At 40.2% G+C, this 24,296-nt stretch overlaps 1 protein-coding gene and 1 long non-coding RNA gene across 2 annotated transcripts; both read left to right on the top strand.

The window, feature by feature from the left end:
- Positions 1 to 589: 589 nt before the first annotated feature.
- LOC122664898 lies at positions 590 to 19,901 on the top strand. The gene is made up of 3 exons (XR_006333395.1): positions 590 to 803; positions 9,963 to 9,968; positions 19,891 to 19,901. It is a non-coding gene; the product is annotated as an uncharacterized LOC122664898 (long non-coding RNA).
- A 3,110-nt stretch (positions 19,902 to 23,011) lies between these two features.
- On the top strand, positions 23,012 to 23,923 carry LOC122665556 (putative adenylate cyclase regulatory protein). The gene has a single exon (XM_043861710.1). It carries the CDS (start codon positions 23,012 to 23,014, stop codon positions 23,921 to 23,923), a length of 912 nt encoding a protein of 303 aa, XP_043717645.1.
- The last annotated feature ends 373 nt before the right edge of the window (positions 23,924 to 24,296 follow it).

The following is a 24,296-nucleotide window of genomic DNA, read 5'->3' as shown; positions in this document are numbered from 1 at the left end:
AACCAGAGAAGGCAGTTGGGCTTCTGTGGTACTGTTTAAAAATCAATTTATTATGGAATATGGATTTTTGTTTTGCAGGTGATTGCAGAGACTAATATCACTGGGAAACACCAAGTTAGATGAATGGACTGATTGCAAGGAATGATCATCCTTGGCCATGAGAATTACTCTTTTTTCTAAAAAAAAATATTGATGCTACAATTGAGATTTTTGGTTATGTACCTATTTTAAAGCAAGACCTCATCTGGATTTCTGTTGCTCATAGACTAGCTACCAAGGCAATACCAGAAAAGTTTGAAGGGAACTATTGACAGACCACCATAGTATGTTATTTGATGATTAGTTTTTCAATGGTATAAAAAAGACGGCGTACCACAAGGCTCCTGCCACTGCAGGATCTGGGGAAGGTCATAATGTAGGCGGCAACCTTACCCCTGCTTCATAGAGAGGCTGTCTCCAGAGACTTGAAGCCATGACCACTTGGTCACAATGGAGTAACTTAACCGTCGCACCAAGGTCCACCCGCTTTTGAATGGTTTTATATTCCATAAAAAAAAGATATATAACCTCAAAATATTTGCAATTACAGGATTAATCAACTCAACTATACTATTTCCCAACCAGACGAGAGAGCACTCATCATTGTCAGAAAGATAAGGAAAACAAGAAATTGATTGTTAATGCATGTACCAGATATAGAGGACGGACACACCTGACTTTGGCAATATTTGGAAAATTTAACTCTCCACCATCAAAGCAATGTTGTACGATGCCTTGTTCTCCTTCATTCTTTACAATGCGTTGTTCTTCTCACTTTTTGGACTTGGATGGTTTGAAAATGCTGTCCTTGAAGTATTTTAGTTCCCTGATGCTCTCTTTGCTGTCATCCATGGCTCTATGCTTGTTTTCCTTTGAAGGAGCTTTTCTGCTTTCTATAGGAAAAGTAATTGCCATAGGAACAATGAATATGATCAACATTAAGGGGGACTGTCCCCTTCGTGTGTGTGGGGGGGGGGGGGTGCAGGTATGTCCTTAGATAATGCCTTCTTTTATCCTTCTGTCGTAAATTTGTGCAAATATGCATTTGGATGGCCCACATAATTCAAGGAAAGTGGAATTCATATGGCCAAACTAATGATTAGATTGATAAGGCATCAATGGTCCACCATGTATTTAGTTTCTGGACTAGCATTTTCAGCTCCCAAACCATTTTGTCAGAAGGTCGACTTTCAAAGAGTTTTCAAAGTTTCATGCAGGCACATGGTGAAATGACTTCGGACTAAAGCTTACCATGAGTACCCAGATGAGGACTCATGCCACAAATTTGAGCAACAAACTGAAACACACCAGATAAAAGAGGATATTTGGATCAGCCACATGTCATATCTGGATCACCAAATTTGCTTGATCTCTTATGATTCACATGTAGGTTCCCAAACATTTCTGGTGTCCTTGCTACTCGTTTCCTGATCATTAGAATGCCTTCGTCTGTGTTAGATAACAAATCCCCTTTCTCTGTGATTTATTCAACTAATTCTCTTTTCCCTTTACGCCCAAGACTATTTGATTGTGCTTGTTTTATTCAGATTTTATCCCATCATATTGATAAAATTTCCCCCCGGGCTGTTAAGTGTATTTCCCTTGGTTATTCTCAAACTCAAACGGGTTATAAATGTTACGACCCCATTTCTCATAAACAATACATTAAAAGTTGCTCAATCTCTTATGATTCACATGCAGGTTCCCAAACATTTCTGCGATTATTTCTGCACGTTTCCTCCTCAATAGAATGCCTTCATCTGTGTTAGATAACAAATCCCCTTTCTCTGTGATTTATCCAACTAGTTCTCTTTTCCCTCTATGACTACGAGTATTTGGTTGCGTTTGTTTTGTTCACATTTTATCCCCTCATATTGATAAAATTTCCCCGCGGACTGTTAAGTGCATTTCCCTTGGTTATACTCAAACCCAAAAGAGCTATAAATGTTACAACCGTATTTCTCATAAACAATACATTAGTGCTGATGTCACTTTTTCGAGAATACACCATACTTTTCTCCTTCTGTACTACCTTTTGTTGCAGGTTTGCCCATTCCTTCACTTCTAGAACTCATTCCTTCAGATGTTCTGCCTCATAAACCTCTACAGGTGTATCAGCGACACGAGAGGACTGTGCCCCCCGCTAGTATGACCCCTGCTCCACCAATCAGTCTATCGGACTTTGATTCTGTGGTTCTTGCCTCTACTCCCATGCCACCTGATCCTACTCCACCGGTTTTCCCAGTGGATTCTGATCTTCCCATTGCTGTTCATAAAGTAAGCATTCCAGTACTCAAAAGTCCTTGGCTGTATCCTATTGAACCGTATATGTCCATTTCTCATCTTCCTGTTCAATTACATGATTTTGCCTTTTCTCTCTCTACTAACTCCGTTCCTTATAATTACAGTGAGGCTTTTTCTCATCTTGGCTGGCAGGTAGCAATGGACACTGAAATGGAGGTGTTATTATCTCGGGGCACATTGGCATTGGTTGGTTTACCTCCTGATAAAGATCTTGTTCAGTGTTGCTGGGTATAAAATATCAAATACAATCCCGATGGTACTGTTGAATGTTTTAAGCCTATCTTGTTGCCAAAGGGTTAGTCAGATGTATGCTGTTGACTATTTTGAGACCTTTTCTCTTATTGCCTGTTTGAACTCCATTCTTGTTATCAATTCTGTTGCCGTTAATTTGGACTAGCCCCTCTATCAGATGGGCATAAAGAATGTTTTTCTCTATGGTGACATGTAGGAGGACGTTTATATAGAGCAACCACCTGGGTATGTTGCTTAGGGAGAGAATTCTGCAAAAGTATACAAACTGCATAAAGCTATCTATGGGTTGAAACAATCCCTTAGAGTCTGGTTTGACAATTCAACACTATTGTTACTCGCTATGGTTTCTCTCAGTGCCACTCTGATCACTCTGTATTTATGCATCACAAAGATTCCAAGGTTGTGGTAATGGTGGTTTATGTGGATGTTATAACTATATTTGGGAATGATGCTGTTGGAATATGTAATCCAGAATACTGTGGGGGTGTTCTGGTCCTTTTGGGGTAGATTTATTCTTATGATATTAGTATTAAGTTGCTGCTCTTATAGAGTCAGCTAGTTAGGGGTAATTACGTCTATTTCAGTCCCTTTATAACTTTCCCCTAGGGGCTTACCTATCAATGAATCTAAAATGTTCTATTCTCTAATTCTCTCTTTCTAACCCACGGTTCTGCTAACATGGTATCAGAGCCACTTCTGATCTAGGTTAGATAGAAAGAAAAAACCCTCCTTTTCTTCTTCAATCGACTTCTCCCTCCTTTTTCTCTTTCTCGGTTTCACCTTCTTCTAGTTTTCTTCTTCTCACCCTTGTAAGGGGTCAGCACTAATGAGGTAAAACCTAAACCAATGATTTAGTTGCTGCCCTCCTCCATCCTATCTACTTTTTTTCCATTAAAATTTTGTTGGAATCATACTTGTAACTGGAAGGTTTCCAGAATTTTCTTGAAGATCAGATTCCTCTCACACAAGAAGGTTGATCCTCCTTTGTTGGAGCCTCCTATGCAACCTTTTCCAGTACCTTTCTACCTTCTCCCATCTACTACCTTTTCTTTTCTTCTCCAACCTTGATTTACCCTAATCAATCTGCCCAAACCCTTAACCTTTTTATTTTGGATCAACCCTTGGTTCTCACAATCCAACCATCAGATCAGGCTGAGATTTCTTGCACAGGTTACTGCCTATACAAGCCATACTCAACCTAAGTTTGGACCCTTTCTAATGGCTGGATTAGTTTCTACAACAAAGCTTCCTTAACCTTCTAATTTGGTTACCTACTAAAAATCCTAACAAAACCCTGAATCTAATTGAATTTAGGTTACAGGTTTTAGCTCTTGCTGATTTTCGGAGGGCTAATTACTTCCACTTCAAAGAGCACTCGACCTCAATAATTGCTCCATTCCAAGTTTTTGAAGACTTCTACCCCAATTGATCTCTACTTTTTAGGGTTTTCCAAACCCTGACACATTGATTTTGAGTTAGGGATTTTTGCTGCTACTGTAATCTTATGGAGGTATTTCTACCATCAAGGGGATACCCTACCTCATCAATTAATGGCTTGAAGAAGTTCCTATTGAAGCCCCAGTCTCAGGGTTTTCCAAAACCCTGACTTTAACCAATGTTAGGGTTAGGGCTGTTCTTTTTTGCTAATTTTTTTAGGAGAGTCTTATACATATCGGAAAAGCATACGACCTAAATATCAGCATCATTCTTGGAGTTTGTTTGAAAAAAATTCAGGTTTCACTCATATGGCTCGATTTCTCCATCTATCAACCTATTCTTTACTGGTTCCTATGTGGCTGGCTGCTTCAACTACCTATGGATCTGTTGGATTATTATTTTATACTTGTTGGTTCTATTGAGCTTTACTACATACCTTGCTGGTTCTATTGATTGGCTTCTGTAAACATGACTGGTTGACATGTTACTGCTGCCTTTATGAGGACTACTGCTGCTCTGTTCTTGAGACTGAGTATCCTACTATTGGAGATCGAATTTCTTTCGTTGTTGAAGACTCGAATCTACTACCCTAGAGATCAGTTTATTTGGGGTTACAATAGTGTGTTCCATAGTTATTGGTTGCAACTACGAACCTATTTAGTTGTGTGAAGCTTTTCTACTGGTTCATATCCAGCTTACTTTGGGAGCTTGGTCTTAGCATTGTTCACTAATTCAGATATGATCCAAGGTTGTTTTAAGCTTATTACATCAGTTCTGCGAGATATCTTTGTCTGTTCTATTTAGCATGTGGGAGTTTGCAAATTGGAGTTTTGCACACTGGTTCTTCTGTGTTTGAAGATTGATCAAGCCTTGAAGATTGGAGTCTTTCCTTCAAATCAAATCTGTTTACTTATCAAATTTGAATATTGGAGTTTGGTGTTTCTCCCCTGCAGGTGATTCCATCTAAGGAGTTTGTTTGATCCTTTGAAGATGGTTGGCAATTTATATGTTGCATTGTTTTTCTCCGTGATTCATTATTCCACTATTTTTTTTTTCCACTTCACCACCTCCCATACCATACCTTTGGCATATACTCATAGCCACTTTGGAAGTTTATGGTATTTTCTAAATTTCCATTTCTTTCTTTCCATTACCCTTAGCACCTTTTGGAAAATTCTGGAATATTATACTTTTGCACTATTTCTTACATCATTTCCATTATCTGTCCACGTGAACTACTACACGTGAGGGGGCGATTGTGTACAATACAGCTGCAGCCATTGCAGAAAGCAGAACTTGCAGGAACATTGGTGCAAAATATAGAAGACTAGTCTTCTCCACCATTGCTATTGGGTATCCTTGTAGGAACATTGGTGCAAAATATAGAAGATTAGTCTCCTCCACCATTGCTATTGGGTATCCTTCGTTATTAGGTTGAGTTTGTCGTAAGGGGGAGATGAAGAGCATTGAAGATGTTTGGTTATTGCCTGCCTATTTGAGGATTTATAGTGCCTATATGAGGATCTACAGTTGGGTTGATCATTTTCGTTGCCTGATTCATTTGTTTCCGCTGCTTTCTGCCCTAGTTGCTTATCTTTAAGATTATCAGTTAGAGATTCATCACTGTATAGCTATAGAAGATTGGTGAAAGCTGCCCTTTTGGAAGACATTCCAGTCCCGGTTTGCTGATCAAGTCTGCCCAGGTTTTGAAGATCTATTTTTAAAAGTTCTTGAAGGTTTATTTGGGAGCTACATTCATCTGTCAAGCTGGACTTTGCAGCAACTTTGTTTCTTCCTGGTTTGCTCAAGTTGGGCATTAGTGCCTTGTATCCGCCAACTTGAGGGGGAGAGTTAGCATTCTTATGGAGTTTTTTTTTTCTTATTAGTTCAAGCTGGATCCTCCTTTACTTTTATGTATAAACCCAGCTTGCGGGGGAGCGTTGGAATGTGTAATCCAGAATACGGTGGGAGTATTCTGATCCTTTTGGGGTAGATTTATTCTTATGATATTAGGATTAAGTTGCTGCTCTTATAAAGTCAGCTAGTTATGGGTAATTATATCTATTTCAATCCCTGTGTAACTTTCCCCTCTATTATAAATAGAGGGGCTTACCTATCAATGAATCTAACACATTCTATTATCTAATTTTCTTTTGAAAAAATCCTAAAACCATGTGTAATGTACGACTATTCTAGAATTTAATTTGTAAGTTGAAAGTTAATTTTTTTTTTTTTTTTTAAAAGAGATGATTTTGGAGCCTTTGGAAACAATGGAAGCCTTTCCCCCTCGTTAAAAATTTGCCAAAATTAAAACATGGGTTTTGAGAATCTCACAAAATCACAAAAACTATTTTATAGGAACTCCATTCACACGCCTTTTGTAGGAACCTTTTCAATACCCCATTTGATTGCCCACGCCTACAAGATAAGATTGACCCTAAATTTAATGGACATGTAGACCTCTAGATTCTTTGGTCACATGTCAAATTTCAGCACTAACGAAATTTGCCACATTGCAAAACAAAGATTTTGAAATTTAAGACTATGGGAGAGTACACATAGTGTTCTTCACTTTTTCTTGTAAAAAAGTAAAGTTCTTCAATTTAAATCGAAAAATTCTAGGTTTTTGAATAACCATATATTATTCTAGGGGAAATGTTCTTAGCACTGGTGGTGCAGGATGTGCCAAGACACATGGGGGTGGGTGAAATGACCACCCCGCCCCTCTTAATGGCTGCAATGATCATCGCATCTTGCCCCATGTGTCTGGGTGCAGCCTGTGCCCCATGGCACTCCCATTTAGAGAACATCGACCCATTATTCTAATTGTTAAAAGCAAATTTAACCACTTCGCTGAATCATTTCATGGTTTCACCCCAAGCCATTTTACTCACCATTGTGATAATGTGTTTGTATAGAACTAAAGGAACATTACCAACAATTTTCCATAACAGATTCTGGTTTAAAAAGTATTCTAGCTGACTAAGTTTTCCTTCGACCACAGTTGTCACTTGACCGAGGCCTTCAAATGGTCTTGAGAGGGCATTGCGGTTTTCCTTCGACCACAGTTGTCACTTGACCGAGGCCTTCAAATGGTCTTGAGAGGGCATTGCGCAAGAGGTGGGGGTTATTATCGACTTCATACAATAAGAGGATGGTTTTTTGTTTTTTTTTTTTGGGGGGGGGGGGTGATGGAATATTAATAACCCTAGGATGGAGGCGGAACCCTACTCCACATGTAAAGGAAAATTTTCCGGAAAAGAAATTACTGTACTCTACTCAACTAAACTTCTTCCCAAGTATTTGTATTGATCAATCAAAGGCATTCATATCCTGTTTAGCCATTCCACTCTCTTTAAAGCCATCCTTCTGGTGAACCAAGCTGTTTATCTCCTCTCTTAGCCCTTCTACTGAAGACTTTTTTTTATCTACCCCTTGGTTTTCTAGCTTCTCTAATCTGCATCATATGACTCCTTCCCTCTTGGTTATTTCCTGCTGGACGCTGATTCAAATAGGAAGACCAAAAACCCATACAATCAACCCCGACAACTAGTCTTAACCTAATACCATGCATGGTATCCGTAATCAATCTGCTAATCTCTAACAGACCCTCGAATCTTGATTTCAAAAATCTATATCATCTCTTAATGTTCTTATAAATCTTTCAAAATGAGTCTTAATTGCCATCTCAGTTGTCCTGTGGTGGTGCTGTACAATAAACACACTCACTGAACAGCTTCACAAATCAAAATACATAATGCAGAACTTTTCAAGCCCATAACATGACTTGCAATCAAAATCTGTTCCATCTCTTGGTGCTAATTGTCCAGTGGTCCGAAAAAAGGTTTATTGTGATTCATCACAAAGTAGCTGTTTCCGTGAATTAGATGTCAAGGAAACAAACAAGCCATAAAACACTGGATCCAGATCCTCCAACCACCCATCCAGTGGCTGGAAGGATTTGAACACGCATCCCAACACCTGCCAATACTTGGGGCTGTGTGCCCAAGTCCTTCACGTTGTTGGATACCGTTGGATAGGTGGTTGGAGAGGGGTTGGAGTTGGAGTTAGAGAGGATCTGTTTCCTAAAACACCACAGATATGGAATAGATACCCACAAGGCCACAACTGTTCCCAACCCAGAATATATGCTCATACAGTTATTGGCAAAGAGGAGCAGCAGTCAAAGGCTTCTCAAAATAACATAAGAAAGATGTAGGGAAAACAAACAGTAAAGTACTTCTTCACCAAATTTTCAATTTCATAATAATGTACAAGTACGGGCAAAGTACAGATTCTGTAACAGTGACTTCCACACCACCTTCACCATCCAAACAATTCAATAGTCAAATAATAAGAAGAAGGATATAAAAACATAGAAACATCTAAATTGGAAAAAGGACAAGAAACCAACATGGATGCCTATCTATCCTGATACCTATCAAAACCAAATTCTAGTTCCTCAGGAATCTTGGGTCATTGCAGCAAAAGCACTGCCCCTCACTTATATTGGCTTTATTTTAAAATGGAGAGAAATAAGAGAGAACACAAAGCACTTAAGATCCTGCAAAAACAGACAATGAAAGCTTCGTATTATGAAAGTCGCAAAAATAAACTCCATACAATTTAATATTAAAAATGATAGGAAATATGGCATTGCATCTGAATAAACCCAAAACAGGATACGACAAGTTCTCCAACGAATCACTCCCAAAACAAAAACAGGTCAACTCACAAAAAATAAAACAGTGAATAGGTAGGAACATCAAGTGCACAGAGAAAAGAGACACGCCAAATGGTGATGCTGATAATGAGCACACCAAGTCCGTTGAAACCATGTATCAACTATCAAGTATACCAGATTAAGGAAATGCAAGGATATTCTGAAACACATATTCAGCCTTAGCTTGTATGATTGAGACTGTACCTGCCACAGACAGGAACCTAACAAAGAAATCTTGCCCAAACCCTCCTCCACTTGGCTGTGGATATCAGCCATATCATGATTTTTCCATGCACCAGTAAGGCCTATCCAATCTTATACCATAGATGGTGTTACTCTCTCAGTAATCTTCAAGGGCACCCCAGCCTAAGGATGCTGCTAGTGGACCCAAATTCTGATGACCTCTATACCCCACACCATCCCCCAACTAAATATGCACTAGAAGAGAGCCACCAGTTTCTGAGCCCAGACCTTGGTGGTTGTTAGAAGAGACTCATCAGGGGACCTCTAATCTTGTCCTCCCACTCTGTCATAATCACGGTCCAGTTAAACCTTTAATGTAGTTCTAGACTAGTAGGAGACCAACTAGAAACCAGTAAACCAGGATCTGCTATGAACACTAAATCGGCTAGGCTAAAATAGGTGTTTTTGGTGAAATTAGGGTTAGGGTTTGATGTGTGGATTATGGGAGTCTATCAGTGAAGGTCCTGAGATGTTTTGATGGAGGGTAAAGTATGTAAACCTGAAGGGGCAGCAGGTTAGAGTTAGGTTTTCTAGGTTTTGAAAAGAGGAATATGGAGAATTCTAGGATTTAGGATGGTCAGTTTGAGCTAGGATTTGGATCAAGCTCTCCTTAGGGTGAGAGAGTGACTCGGTCCAAGTAAGGGCAGATTCTGATTATTGGTTAGGTGTATGGAGGTTTTTGGGTTTTTGGGGAATGATTTGAGATGGGATGAATTAGGGTTTTAATAGTTGGAATGGGCAGCAAAGGAGATCAAGTTCTCCTTATGGGCAGGGGGTGAAGTGGTCAAAGTTTGGTGTTTTGTGGATGGCTGGTTAGATCTGATCTGGTTTTTTATGTCAGAAAAGTGAAAATTAAAGGGGGGATGGTTAGGGTTGGGATGTGAGAGGATTACTGGATTACAATAAGAATAATGGGGACGGGGGAAACTTCTAACTCACTGTTGTTGGAGAGAAATCCTGGCAGCAGCTTGTTGGAAGTTGAAAACTTGAATAAAAACTGAATCTTGATCAACTTGAAGGAGATTTTTACAGAACCTCCTGGTCTTCACACTGCAAGGTGTCGATTGGATCAAACACCAATCCAACCAGCCTTGATCAAACATAAAGCAATTCCCAAAGGAGAGAACAACATTGAAGACCAGCTTGACCAGTTTTTTTAAAATTCAGATTTCAGAGGTGAGAAAACCAAACCCCCCCCCCCCCCCCCCTCCCCCACCGAATTACTTTATTCATACCGGCCATAAGCCGTAATCCAAATCAGCCTAGGAGGCTAAGAGTGAAAACACCCCTAGCTGACTTACACTCACATCACCTCCTCCTAAATTCATGGCAGGTGTGGACCAAAGCAAAAAAACTAAAAATTACATTAAATAAAGGGCAACTCAAGTCAATTAAATTGAACCACTGGTTCAACCAGGTTGGGCGGGTTCAATTTTAAAAAACAAAAAACACTAAAATAAACCATGGAAATACTACTACTACCACCAATACTACTTGGACAGCTTATTGTTCTTCTTCTTCTTGCAGATGTAGTGCTTCAGCTCTACATCAACCTCGGTTGCTTTCAGGCTTCGAAAATAGGACTGGTCTACCATGGTTTTTCATCTTGACTCTTGGTGCATCTTTTTTCAGGATCTCGCATCTACAACGCCAGAGCTCTAAGGCCATCATAGAAAGGGTTTGGTCCATTTTTTTGAAAGGCCTAGTCCCTAGTCCCTACCTGTTTAATTACTTCAGTCAGAATTCTTTACAGTGACATATAATAGTTTAAAGTTTTTCCGACTCTTCATAAAGCGACTCTTCCATAAAAACATAGGTGCATTATTTTCCAAAAAACAAATACCTCGCTTCTTTGCAATGATAACATTTTGTGGAATCATTCACAAGTAACAGCCCCACAGGAAGCCAAAATATGGGAAAGAAATGAGCTAGTCCAGCTCCAACACTTCAAAGTGAAGTCGGGTATTTTCCACAAGTACACTTCCAAACCCAAACTAGATTTAAAAAAAGGACGCCCTGCAACATTTCAAGACAGACCAAATATAGGGCTAACAAACAATACAGCGTCATGGGCATGCTATGGATGTGTTATCTTAGAAAACCAAACTTCACTGAGTATACTGATGGGATTTGCAAGGGTTGGAAGAAGTGTGCAGGTTAACCGAGTTCCACGAGCTTGTCAGGCCCACGCTAACCTTTTGGACGGTTTCTATGCGAGTCGTAGATCCTAGTTACCAGTAGTTTGGTTTACAAGAGTAATTTGATTATGAGGAACAGTAATTTAGGAGTTACTATAAGATTCTCTCTCTTGTTATGACAGTCAAGAACACGCTGGGCTGCTGGCATGGGTTGTAAGAACACCACAGCAGTGGAGGGTTTTTGTTGTGATTGACTTTCGACAGCTAAATCTAGAAGCACATGCGTGCTGGAACCATACTTAGAACCAGGATCAGAATTGAAAATTTTGGAGGAAAATTGAGAAACTTGACAAAATAAAAAATTAAATCTAGTTTCAGAAATGGATTAAAGTAGAATTTACAAAACACTACCGAAGTACAATAGTTAATAAAATAATTTGAAAATTACAGAGAATAATGAACTGTACGGTACCTGAATGGAGGGTGAAAGAAGGCTATAGCTGTGTGAATCTAGCTCAAATCAATTGGAATTTTCACACGGAAGGTCGGTAGATAAATCCTAACAGAAAATATTATTTAATGAATTTTTGGGTGATGCGATGAATTAGTTGCAGAGAAAATGATAGAAGAGTAGGAATCTAAGATGGAGGATTAAATAGGTAATAAAACCAGTAACCGATGAATTAAGAGGATTCAAAGACAAAAGCTTAACTACCAGATTTGAAGTAAAACTAACAACTAATAAAATCTGTACTTGGCACCACCTGCATTCCGATGCCAGAACCAGTAGGAAGGATAGACTCTCTTTCACCCGCATTTGCGTTGAAGTTTCTGCAAATGAAGCTCTCCCTTCAACCATCACCGTGGTCGTTGAAGAAGATGGTCACTCTTTTGTGCAAAGTGTTGCTCACGATTGGTCTCCGCCCCACTGTCTGATCTGCAAAACCTTCAACCACGCCTCCTCTCTTTGCCAACAAATGACCACTGCTGCTGGGGATGAACCCACCACTGAAGGTACCTCTGTAGTGGAAGTCTCTCTTGCTCAGAATCGGCTGCTTTCCAGAGGGAGTACTCACTCCCTTGTGACCCCTGAAGAAACCACTGCCGTAACCATCATCCCTGTTTCTGGAAGTGATTTGTCGGCCCAACCAGGCCTGCCAAAGACCAAAGCATCTCTCCGGCGATCAGTTTGCTCTCCCGTGGAAGAACCAAAACCAGACCCCGCCGAAAAAACCATCGGTCGAGAGCTCCCCAGTCTTCAGCTTCTCCTCGCGGTTTGTCCGCCGGGCAAAACTAAACCTCTGTTTCGCCCCTCGGACGAAATCATTTTACAGCTTTAGCCTCAAGCTCTGTCGAAGATGCTGACCCATCAGACTCTCTCGTTTCTCCTTCTGACTGAAGTACCCCGACCGATCGTGTCCTGTACAAGAACCTAGCTGTCGATCTCGATAATGAGACCCCTGCGATAAGATTGCCTTCTCAAGTGGTTGATCCTCCCATTCCCCATCAGTCTGAAACCACTCTGTAGTCTTGGGACTCTCTCCTTATCGCCTCTCCTCCCAGCTCCCTTCCTCAGTCGATTTCGCCCAGACCTGACCCTTTGAGCCTGGGGATTACCCCCTTCCCCAACAGGCAAGTAATGTAGTCCTAGAATAGGAGATAATCCTACTAGGAGCCAAGTAAAATCAAGTTCTAGTCAAGTCTGCTGTTTGGGGCAGATTTGGGGCTGTTTAGGGCAAATTTAGGATTTAGGCTAGGGTTAGGGATGAACGTGATATATGGTAATGATCAGCAGGTCTAGGGGGTTATTTTGATATAAAAATATTGGGATCTGGATCAATCTCCTGCAGAATTAGGGTTAGGGTTTCGGGTTTTTAGAAATTAGGGAAAATTACCAAAACTAGGTTTTGAGTGGGATCTAAGGGTTGGGCTTGGGATCGAGTTTACCAAACAGCAGGGGGAAGGTTCGATCCAAATATGGGAGGGTTTTGATGGTTAGAAGTGCTGATTCTGGAATTTTAGGGTTTGAGGTTTATAGGGGATGAGGGGATTTTAGGGTTTTGAACCAAGGATGGGGGCAGCAGCTTGGATCAAGTATAGATAATGGTGAGGGGAGGCTATGAACTAAGTTTGAGTGATTTCTGATGGGGAAACAGATCTGGACAGAACTGAGTCTATTCTAGGGTTTATGAAAGTAAAATAGAAAAATAAAGGGGGGATGGAATGGGGGAAGAAGAAGGAATAAAGACAAACAGAATTAAACTCAAACTTACCACGGGATTCCACCAGCAGCAGCTTGAAGGATGAAGGATGAAATTTCATCCTTCAGAGAGAGATCCTCCCAGCCATCACGGCGTAAGGAGTCGCAGGAATCTACCCACCCTTCCACCTTGAAATCCACAAGGATGCACATTCAAAGGAGCAGCAGCGATCGGCCAATGCGAAAAATAGTCTTTAATTTCAAATTTCAATGTGTGGGAGCCTCCCACGATTTGTCCTTTTATAATTAAAGGCCAAAGGCCAACTCCTAATACAATCTAACTATCTCCTCACTTAAAATCGTGGAAGGGACCTAATCAAAATAAAATTACTAATTTAAAATAAAAGAATCTAACTTAAAACACTAATTTAAAAAGAAGATTCCATGTTAGCCAATAGGATATAAGGACCTATTGACCAATAGGAACACTTCACTTAAATTAGACCAATTGAACCAATTGGATACAACCAATTCTAAACCGGTTCAATCTAAAAACATAAAAATAACTAAGTATTGAGCTAATCCCGTATGCAACCTATATACCCCTAGTTTAAGCTCATTAAAGTGGCCTATTACATAGAAAAACCCTTGGAAACAAAGGCCCAACATGTATATAACCCAACCCTAGGCCTATTTCTAAAGAAATAAGCCCTATTTGGTGATGATCCTACATCAGCAAGTCAAAGCCTTTCTTGTCCCTTGACCCTTATGGTCCCTTTTCTTCCTTTGGCCACTCCTTCTCCGGCCCAGCCCACCACCTTTCCTTTGGCTGATCCAGCTGGCCTTAATGGGCCGGCTGGTCTTATTGGGCCAGCTTCTTCTACCCATCCGTCCCTCTGCTCAAACCCATCTGTCCCGGCTCACTCTCATTTGGGCCTAAACTCACACACCAGGCTCCCGCACTCTACGCCCCAGTCTATTGCCCCTCCTTCCCTTTGAGTTTTTCACTGCCATAACCCTAGCTCCCCTCCTTTTCCCAAGAACCGTCCCTACATTGCCTATTCCTTGCCCTGCTCAAGGAGGATTTCGGCCCTAAGCTCGGATATCAGAGGCATAGTTCTAAAACTCGCCTTGACTCGGTAAGTTTCTCGGTTTTTTGAGAAACCGAGAAGAGATGGCATACGGTACATAAAAGTGCAATATCTCGCCGAGATCTCAGATTGACCCATGGAAATGACCCTTCTACTATGTATTTACTTACCTAACTCGACAGAACTCGACATAGCTCGGCGAGATCTTGGATCGAGATCTTGGGTTGACCCATGGAAATGACCCATCTACTATGTATTTACTTACCTAACTCGACAAAACTCTTATATGCTTGTTGTGGAGCACTATATGCAATATTACAACAACACTATGTCATGGGAAGACTATGTGACACTAGCGGGGACTGAATACTTGATTCAAAGTCATTTTATGAGATGATAGTTGTAACACTGTAAATAGTTTAATGTATCACTTTAACATTTCTAATTCTTATTTAAGTTGTTTAGCTATCAATTGAATGTTTTGCTTGCTTTCTATTACTAAATTATGTGTAGAGTAGGGTATTTTAGTATGTCATCGCCTACCAACCTATGGTCCGAATTGAAACTCATATTTGGACTTTGTTTGCAAAATCTAATAGTGTCATTGTGTTTAAATGACCTAAAATAGGGTGAATACCAAGTTTCAGACCCAAACTAGGTCTAAAACCCACCGAGTTGAGGCTCCGACTCGGGAAAAAAAAATGCACCAACTCGGCGAGATCTCAACTCGACTCGGTTTTTCCAAGGGCCGAGTGGTACCGAGACCCGAGTTTTAGTACCTTGATCAGAGGTCATGCCCTCTATGGTGAACCAATGGATCCTGGATAGTTTGCTTCGCTTAGGTTGGCTTTAGGTGTTTTTTAGTTCTTGCCCTTTCTTTAGTACGCTAAGTTTGTTGGGGATCTTCCCCTTTTTTATTTGCCCTTGCATTGTTTAGGCAAGGCTTTGTTCTAGCCTCGTGCTTGTAATTCCCTCCCCCCTTCTTTCCTTTTGTTTAATGAATTTTTTATTCATCCAAAAAAAAAAACCAACTCATGAAAGAGATGAACCAAAAAAGTTGACTGAAGTTTGACAAGAAAACAAGGTATAAAATGGGTAAGGAAGAAGAAGAATTAAGTTGAAGAGAAAGATAGACGACACCTGAGAAGATGCATACTGATCAGAGGAGGAACCAGAAGCTGTGAGCCAGATATGGTTCTTCCCAGTCCATGCAATGCATGAAAAGTACAACAGCACACTCTTGAAAAACACTCAGTATTTCTATTCAAACACTACTTATAGTAGCGGTTTACATCATATACAAAAGATAGAATATGACTCTTAAAAGCATCCCTAATCGGACTCTTAATCTGAATACAATATTCAAAAAACCAACTGGACTGAAACCAACCGGCTGCCAACTATGAAAACTAATAATGTAACTCAACACTTAACGTCTGAAGCTAAAACTCCTAACTAGTACATATCTACAGCCACTAAAGAGCAATTTAAATTAATGCCAATTTACAATAATAACCCCAACACTCAATAATTGACCAGACTCCCTTGCATGTGTCGCCGGGCTTCCACGTTGGGTTACATCGATCCAACCAACCCAGAGCTTCAGCTTCTGCATCAGTTTTGGTGTCAGTTTTCAAATTAAAACACTACTTGTGGAAGGGAGTTTGGTTAACTACTAGAATTGGTTTTGATCTTTTTAGACAACCTGTTACTTTAGAGTCCATGTATAAAGCAGTAACTCAGATTGTGCGCATAATGAATGAATTGAGTTCCAAGCAAATTGGATTTTCCTCTCTGGCTGTGTGGATTCAGAGGTAGAAAATGTGTCAATGCAGCAACAGACAAAGGAAAGAAGAAGAAGGGCTACCCGTGAGGTCCAAGTTATCACTTCATGGACAAAGAATCCTCTTCATCCCACTCAAAATCAGATTGAGTGGCTAAGTAATAAAATTTGACCACATTCATTAACGGTTCATACCAACATGTGTTAGTTGTGCAAACTTGAGGTGCATGCTACTTGTAGTTGGTAGGTAGAAACTGGTTCATGGCCTCTCGCATTTCAGCTTTAGTAGTTATCAACCTGATGCCTTGAGTCCAATTATGTTGTTGTACTTGATCCACAAGACTCGTGTCATACACTTCAGCCTTCAACAAATAAAAGCTTACGGGCCTCAGTCAACCCATACCATGGGGAACAAAAACTCCAAGTTATGGGTCCGGACAAGGTATTGTTCCAAGTTGTTATCTCCGTAAAATCGAGGATGTCAACTTCATCCTCTGTTAGCTCTACAAAGAGGATCATCATGTCAACCACCTTTGTATGGTCATGGCAGGCGGTGCAGTGTGGGGCAAAGCGTGTGGGATAGAATTGGAAGAATCCCCAGACTGCCATGGGAGATGGGACTCTTTCCGTTATTTGATTATGCCCAACTGTCAACGGAAACCTGCAAAGGATGCCATAATGGTCCGGAGAGAACTAGAGAAGAAACTATGGAGTTAAGGTTGTCAACACTAGACCACAATGCCGTGGTTGGAGGTCTCTAAGGAAGTAACCCATTCTGTAAAATGGCCAATAGTTGGTTCCTTTTCTTCCTTATGAGAAATTTGAGAATTAAATTGCTGAATAACCTCACTATTGGCCACAATGGATGGGTTATGAAGGACTCTCAGCTTTGATACCAAATAATGCAATCTCGTGTTCAATAACCCTGATTATGGGTCGCTATGGACCCACCCAGATAATAAACAACTGAAATAACAATGGCATTGGCAATTTTGTAATTATAGAAACAAATCATGACCTTGAGAATAAGATAAACAGGATTGGAACTACGCAGGAATTTTTTGTTCTCAAGAAGAGCGCAATAATGGAAGTTAGTATAACGAAGGGATAAAGTAGCAACAAAACATTAAAAATGGGTGTTTCTGTAATAACAGCAAGTGGGGCTTAAGTTGCAAATAACAAAAAGAATATCATCAACAATAGTAGTTAAGGCGTTGCCTAGGCGTCCAAGCACCTTGGCCACCTAGTTGGTGTCGCCTTGATTTTGGACCCTCCAACACCTTGGGTCGTCTAGACGCCGTGACAACTATGTTGAGAACTTCGTCGGCTTCACGATATAGCAACAAGGGCAGAGAACATAAACATCTTCAAATTATAGAACTCTCTCAATACACCTCCAATCAACTTCAAATTTCAGGCATGTATTGCTGATTTGAGGGGATACTGGAATCAATTGACCAACACACAAATAATCAAAACTTGGAAATAGGATTTAATTGCTGAACCTGAGGGCAGAAGTTGCAAAACCAGGTTTGAAGTTCTCACTAAATTTCACCATCCATGTGGATCGCCTAACTGATGAAGGGTTTGTGAACACCCCACAAAATATCAAAATGGGAGGTCAAGGAAGAAGGGAGATCAACTCCAATCCTTGGGGCTGCCAGTATTGCCCAGAGCAGGGTAGGGAAAAAGTGCAGTAAATAACAGCAAGGAAGGCCCAGCATGTATAAGACCCATTGGACCAAAGGCCCTTACCCATATGTAAACCCATTAAAGAGGCTCAATACAATTAATACCCATTGCACCAAAGGCCCAGCATGTATAAGACCCAACCCAAGTCTTATTTCCACTAAAATAAACCCACTTTTGTGTTTAATCTGCATCATTTGCAATGTAGTTCAAGATTGGTTGGAAAACAACTAGAAGCCAATAACCAGGATCTGCTATGAACCAGGTAATTCGGCTAGATAAAAATAGGTGAAAATTGTGAAATTAGGGTTAGGGTTTGATGGTAGGGTTAGGTCAACTTGATGTAGGGGAGTATATCAGTGAAGGTTACGTTAAGTTTTAATACCCAACGACAACCCTTCAAATCCTCCCTGCTATAGGATCTGACCATAATCCCTTACTCCTCAACACCACACCTCCTTTCACTTCCTTTAAGAAGCTTTTCCACTTCCAACAAGCTTGGTTAACCCACCCAGATTTTACCCACTTTGTATCTCGTGAGTGGGACAGCAGCGACTCAACAAACCTTATGGTCAAGCTCAATGGCATTATTTTCAAACTTAAGAATTGGAATTCTTCTGTGTTTGGAAGAATTGACCATCTCAAGTCTGATTTACTCACTCAAATCCAATCCTTAGAGGCACAAGCCCCATCTGAGGGCGTCATCTCTCTCCTACAGGATGCTTATACCTCCCTTGGTAAAATCTTAGGTGCTGAGGAGATCTTTTGGCTCCAAAAGTCCAGACATACTCACATTTCTGAAGGGGACCGTAACACGAAATTTTTTCATGCCATGGCACAACACAATCTTAAAATAAACCACATTGTAGTTTTGAAAGACCGTAATGGCAGGTTTATCTCTAACCCGCCAGAATTGGCCCATCACTTTGCAAATCACTACAAATCCATTATGACATCCTCTAACCCTCTGGATTCCTCATTTGTTGAGTGTTTGTTTCAACCACTACCTGCCACATTCGACCTTACTTCACTTACATCTCTTCCTGAATTGGATGAAATTCGGCGGGCTTTTATCACAGCTGCTGGGAGGCCATTCAACCTGATATCCTCCAATTTGTCCACGATTTTTTAGGGAAGCCAGACTACTTGTGGGTATAAACCACACCCTCCTCACCCTAATTCCCAAACACAGCTCGGCCCAGCGAGTTGAGGACTACAGACCCATAAGCCTATGTAATGTTTCTTATAAAATTTTAACCAAAATTTTGGCTACCAGACACAAAAGCTTCCTCCCTCATTTCATTTCCCCCACGCAATCTGCTTTCATTAAAGGACGTCAGATATCGGACAATATCATCATTGCCCATGAATTGTTTCACTTCTTAAAAAAGCAAAAAAAAAAAAAGGGGAAAACGGGCTTCTTGGCCCTGAAATTGGATATGTCAAAGGCTTATGATAGAGTCGAGTGGAGCTTTCTGCTCAAGCTTTTTCAGTTCTGGGATTCTCACAACAGTGGCTTCTCCTCATTTCTGCTTTACTCAAGTGTTCCTTTTCCATTAAATTACAGGGTAGCTCCTTTGACTACTTCGAACCCACCTGTGGTCTTCGCCAGGGATGCCCCTTAAGTCCCTATCTTTTTCTGCTCACAATGGAATGTCTCTCCCGTTTACTCCACACTTATCGAGAGCTTAACCTTTTTAAGGGCATTAAGATCTCCAGAACAGCACCTGAAATTACTCACCTCTTCTTTGCGGATGACACCCTCCTATTTTGCCGTGCCACTTTGGAAGACGTCCACACCCTCAAAGCAATCCGTAGTTTGTTTGAATCCCTCTCTGCCCAACAGCTCAACCCTTCTAAGAGTGGGATTTTCTTCAGTACAAATATCCCTGGCCATTTAAGAAAGGTTATTTGTAATTTGCTTGAAATTGGTGATATGCATTTGGACTCCAAATATTTAGGAACCCCGCTGTTTCCATGTCGTTCTAAAGTCCAATGTCTTACACCAACCCTTCATCGCATCAAGACAAGATTGTCCGGTTGGAAATGTAACTTGCTGTCTCATGTGGGCAGATTAACTCTTATCAAATCTGTCCTTTAGTCTATCCCCACATACCAAATGTCCTGCTTCCTCTTTCCAAAGTCTATCTGCTCTAAGCTTGACTCGGTTAGCTCATCTTTCTGGAATGGAAACACTGCTGGCCATAAAGCCCCTGCCCTTATCTCCTGGAACTCAATTTGTACTCATAAAAGGCTTAGGGGACTTGGCCTCCGATCCCACTGGGACCACAATAGAGATTTGATGCTAAAACTTTCCTGGCGCCTTGTCACGCAACCCCACTCTCTATGGGCCAAGATACTTAAGGCCAAATATTTTCCCCACTCATCTGTCATTGACCCCCGAGCTCAACTAAAGCCTGGGTCCTGGACTTGGAAAGGTATCCGCTGTGTCCTACCCCACCTGAGGTCTATGGTACGTTGGCATGTTGGAGATGGTACACAGATTCACATCTGGAATGATCCTTGGATCCCCTCAACCTCTTTTACATCCCTCAACCAAGTTACTCAGCCAAACCCTATGTTTCGTACTGTGTCCGATCTCCTAGTTGGTCGATCCTGGAATTTACAACTCATCACCTCGGTTTTCACACCAGATGTTAGCAAATCCATTCTTGCTATTCCCCTCTCACGACAGACCCACCCCGATCACCTCTTTTCCCCTTTAACTAAATTGGGTACTCTCTCCACCAAAAAAATTTCTTGGTTTATTACAAAACCTTAGATGGTACCTAAATTAAGGTTCTTTTTTTTTTTTTTTTTTTTTTTTTCTTTGCAGGGAACAAGTAGTGTGAAAGGACTCAGTATTGATTTTAGAAGTAGATCAAGGAGTGAAGTTTTGATGAGCGAAGGATTTGCTGCAATGACAAAACTAAGGTTACTCCACGTCGAGTATGCATGTTTTTCTGGGAACTTCACCCATTCTTTTTCAGAACTGGGATGGCTTAGTTGGAAAGAATGCCTTGACCAATATGCACAAACCAATTTTCGTCCACGGAAACTGGCAGTTCTTGATCTATCATGTAGTGAGATCACAAAAAACTGGATGGGGTGGAACTACATCAAGGTCTCGAAGAACTTCTCTCTTTTATTTAATTTATTTATATTAAAAGTCATTTAAAAAAATTCAAATTTTCTTTTAGTCCTTCTTAAGCTAATCAGATAAGTTACAATATAATTTTTATTTTGCAAATGGCAAAAAATCTAAAAGTTCTAAATCTGACATCTTGTCATGGACTATCTATTACTCCTGACATTTCAACAAATCAACTGTTGGAGGTATTGATTCTTACAGACTGTAGTAATTTGGATGAGATAGATAAATCCATTTGTTGTCTCACGAACTTAGTCATATTAAACATGAGTGGCTGTGGGAGATTAAAGGATCTCCCAAGTGAAATTTGTCAGTTGACATCTCTCTAAAAACTCGATTTAGGAAGATGTCGAAGTCTAAAGAAGTTGCCAGAGAAATTGAACTGTATGATATCCTTGACAGAACTTGGTTTAAGATGCTGTAAGAATCTAGTGGATCTCCCAAGTGAAATTTGTCACTTGACATCTCTCCAAAAACTCGATTTAGGAGTATGTCAAAATCTAAAGAAGTTGCCTGAGAAATTGGGCCATATGATGTCCTTGACAGAACTTGATTTAGGATGGTGCAAGAATCTAGTGGATCTCCCAAATGAAATTTGTCAGTTAACTTCTCTCCAAAAACTCAATTTTTACCAATGCGAAAGTCTAAAGAAGTTGCCGGAGAAATTGGGTCAATTGATATCCTTGACAAAACTTGATTTAGAATGGTGCGAGAGTCTAGTGGATCTCCCAAGTGAAATTCGTCACTTGACATCTCTCCAAAAACTCGATTTAGGAGGATGTCGAAATCTAAAGAAGTTGCCTGAGAAATTAGGCCATATGATGTCCTTGACAGAACTTGATTTAGGATGGTGCAAGAATCTAGTGGATATCCCAAATGAAATTTGTCAGTTAACTTCTCTCCAAAAACTCAATTTTTACCAATGCGAAAGTCTAAAGAAGTTACCAGAGAAATTGGATCAATTGATATCCTTGATAGAACTTGATTTAGAATGGTGCGAGAGTCTAGTGGATCTCCCAACTGAGATTTATCACTTGGCATCTCTCCAAAAACTCAAATTAAGAGGATGCATAAGTTTGACATACATCTCATGTCTTCCCTCAAGTTTGACCACACTTTCTGTTATAGGTTGCCCTTCAATTCGATACATCTCTAGTCTTCCCCCAAGTTTGATCAGCCTAGATATTAGTTACTGTGAGTCAATGGTAATACTATCAAGTACATCAGGAGGCTTGAGAAATTTAAAGACATTACATCTCAATGGTTGTTCCAGCCTAGAAGAAATTGAAGGTGTTGACGACAAATTTATGGACTCCCTAGAGGTCTTGGATATTGATTTCTGCAGACCATTAACAAAATTACCAAAACTGACGGGCTCGAAAAATCTAAGGACTTTAGAGCTCAGTGGGAACAACGTCATATCCGATTTTGAAGGCGAGGGGATGGAATATTTGGAGGAGTTGGTGATACGGAATTGCACATCATTAAGAAAAATACCATATCTGCGAGATTCGAAAAGGCTGAGGATACTAGAAATTGAAGACTGTGAGGAATTATCAGAGATTGAGCGCCTTGAGGACTATGAATCCTTACAAGAATTATTAATTAATGGGGCCAGATCATTAAAAGCATTATCGGAGGATATCTCAACCCTGAAGAACCTGATCTATTTAGGTATCAATGAGTGCTACTACTCGATGGAAAGATTACCTGATCTTTCGAACTTTAAAGAGTTGAGGCAATTAGATATTGGAAATTGCGGGAAGGTATTCAACTATTCATCGCAATTATTAGAGGAGGAGGAGGATTGGAGGAGGTTATTAACCAAAATTCCAGGCCTTGACAGATTGGAGTCTTTGCGAAAATTGGGCATAGCAGGATGTATAGCCATTTGAGGATTACCGGATCTGTCAAATTTCCAAAAATTGAATGATCTGACGATTAAAGGTTGCAAGAATCTAATGGAGATTCATGGTACCGACAGATTGGAAAACTTAGAGATTTTGGTTATTAGTGGCTACGAGTCATTGCAAGGATTACCGGATCTGTCAAACTTAAAAAAATTGAAGGATCTAAAGATTAAAGGCTGCAAGAATCTAACAGAGATTCATGGTGTTGACCGATTGGAATTCTTAAAGAAATTGAATATTTATGGGTGCGAGTCCTTGGAAAGATTACCGGATCTGTCATACCTAAGAAAGTTGAGGCATCTAAAGATTGGCTGCAAGAATCTAACAGAGATTCATGGTGATGAGGGATTGGAGTTGTTAGAGAAATTGAAGATTATTGGGTGCGACTCCTTGGAATTGCCAGATCTGTCAAACTTAAGAAAGTTGAATGATCTAATGATTGAAGGCTGCAAGAATCTAACCAAGATTCATGGTGTTTTAGGATTGGAATTCTTAAAGTATTTCAAGATTATTGGGTGGGAGTCCTTGGAAAGATTGCTGGATCTGTCAAACTTAAGAAAGTTGTATTCTCTAAAGATTGAAGGCTGCAAGAATCTAACCAAGATTCATGGTGTTTTAGGATTGGAATTCTTAAAGTATTTCAAGATTATTGGGTGCGAGTCCTTGGAAAGATTGCTGGATCTGTCAAACTTAAGAAAGTTGTATTCTCTAAAGATTGAAGGCTGCAAGAATCTAACCAAGATTCATGGTGTTTTAGGATTGGAATTCTTAAAGTATTTCAAGATTATTGGGTGCGAGTCCTTGGAAAGATTGCTGGATCTGTCAAACTTAAGAAAGTTGTATTCTCTAAAGATTGAAGGCTGCAAGAATCTAATCAAGATTCATGGCGTTGACGGATTGGAATTCTTAGAGAATTTCAAAATTATTGGGTCCGAGACCTTGGAAAGATTACTGGATCTGTGAAACTTAAAAAAGTTGAAGCATCTAAAGGTTAAAAGCTGCAAGAATCTAACTGAGATTCATGGTGTTGACAGATTGGAGTTTTTACGGAATTTCAAGATTATTGGGTGTGAGTCCTTGGAAAGATTACCGGATCTGTCAAACTTAAAAAAATTGAAGCATCTAAGGATTGAAGGCTGCAAGAATCTAACCAAGATTCATGGTGTTGACGGATTGGAATTCTTAGAGTATTTCAAGATTATTTGGTGCGAGTCCTTGGAAAGATTACCGGATCTGTCAAAAAACCTGGAAGATCTAAAGATTAAAGGCTGCAAGTTTACCCATCATATTAGAGTTTATTCCCTTGATCTTTTCTTTTTCAAATAGTCTCATCTTC

This window comes from Telopea speciosissima, chromosome 6 (assembly GCF_018873765.1).
Source record: "Telopea speciosissima isolate NSW1024214 ecotype Mountain lineage chromosome 6, Tspe_v1, whole genome shotgun sequence".
NCBI lineage: Eukaryota > Viridiplantae > Streptophyta > Magnoliopsida > Proteales > Proteaceae > Telopea > Telopea speciosissima.
Note: the sequence above shows the minus strand (reverse complement) of the source record. Positions and strands in the feature narration are given on the sequence as shown.

Coding starts and splice junctions, on each gene's coding strand:
- LOC122665556 (XM_043861710.1), top strand. CDS start 23,012: ATGGAGATTCATGGTACCGACAGATTGGAAAACTTAGAGATTTTGGTT.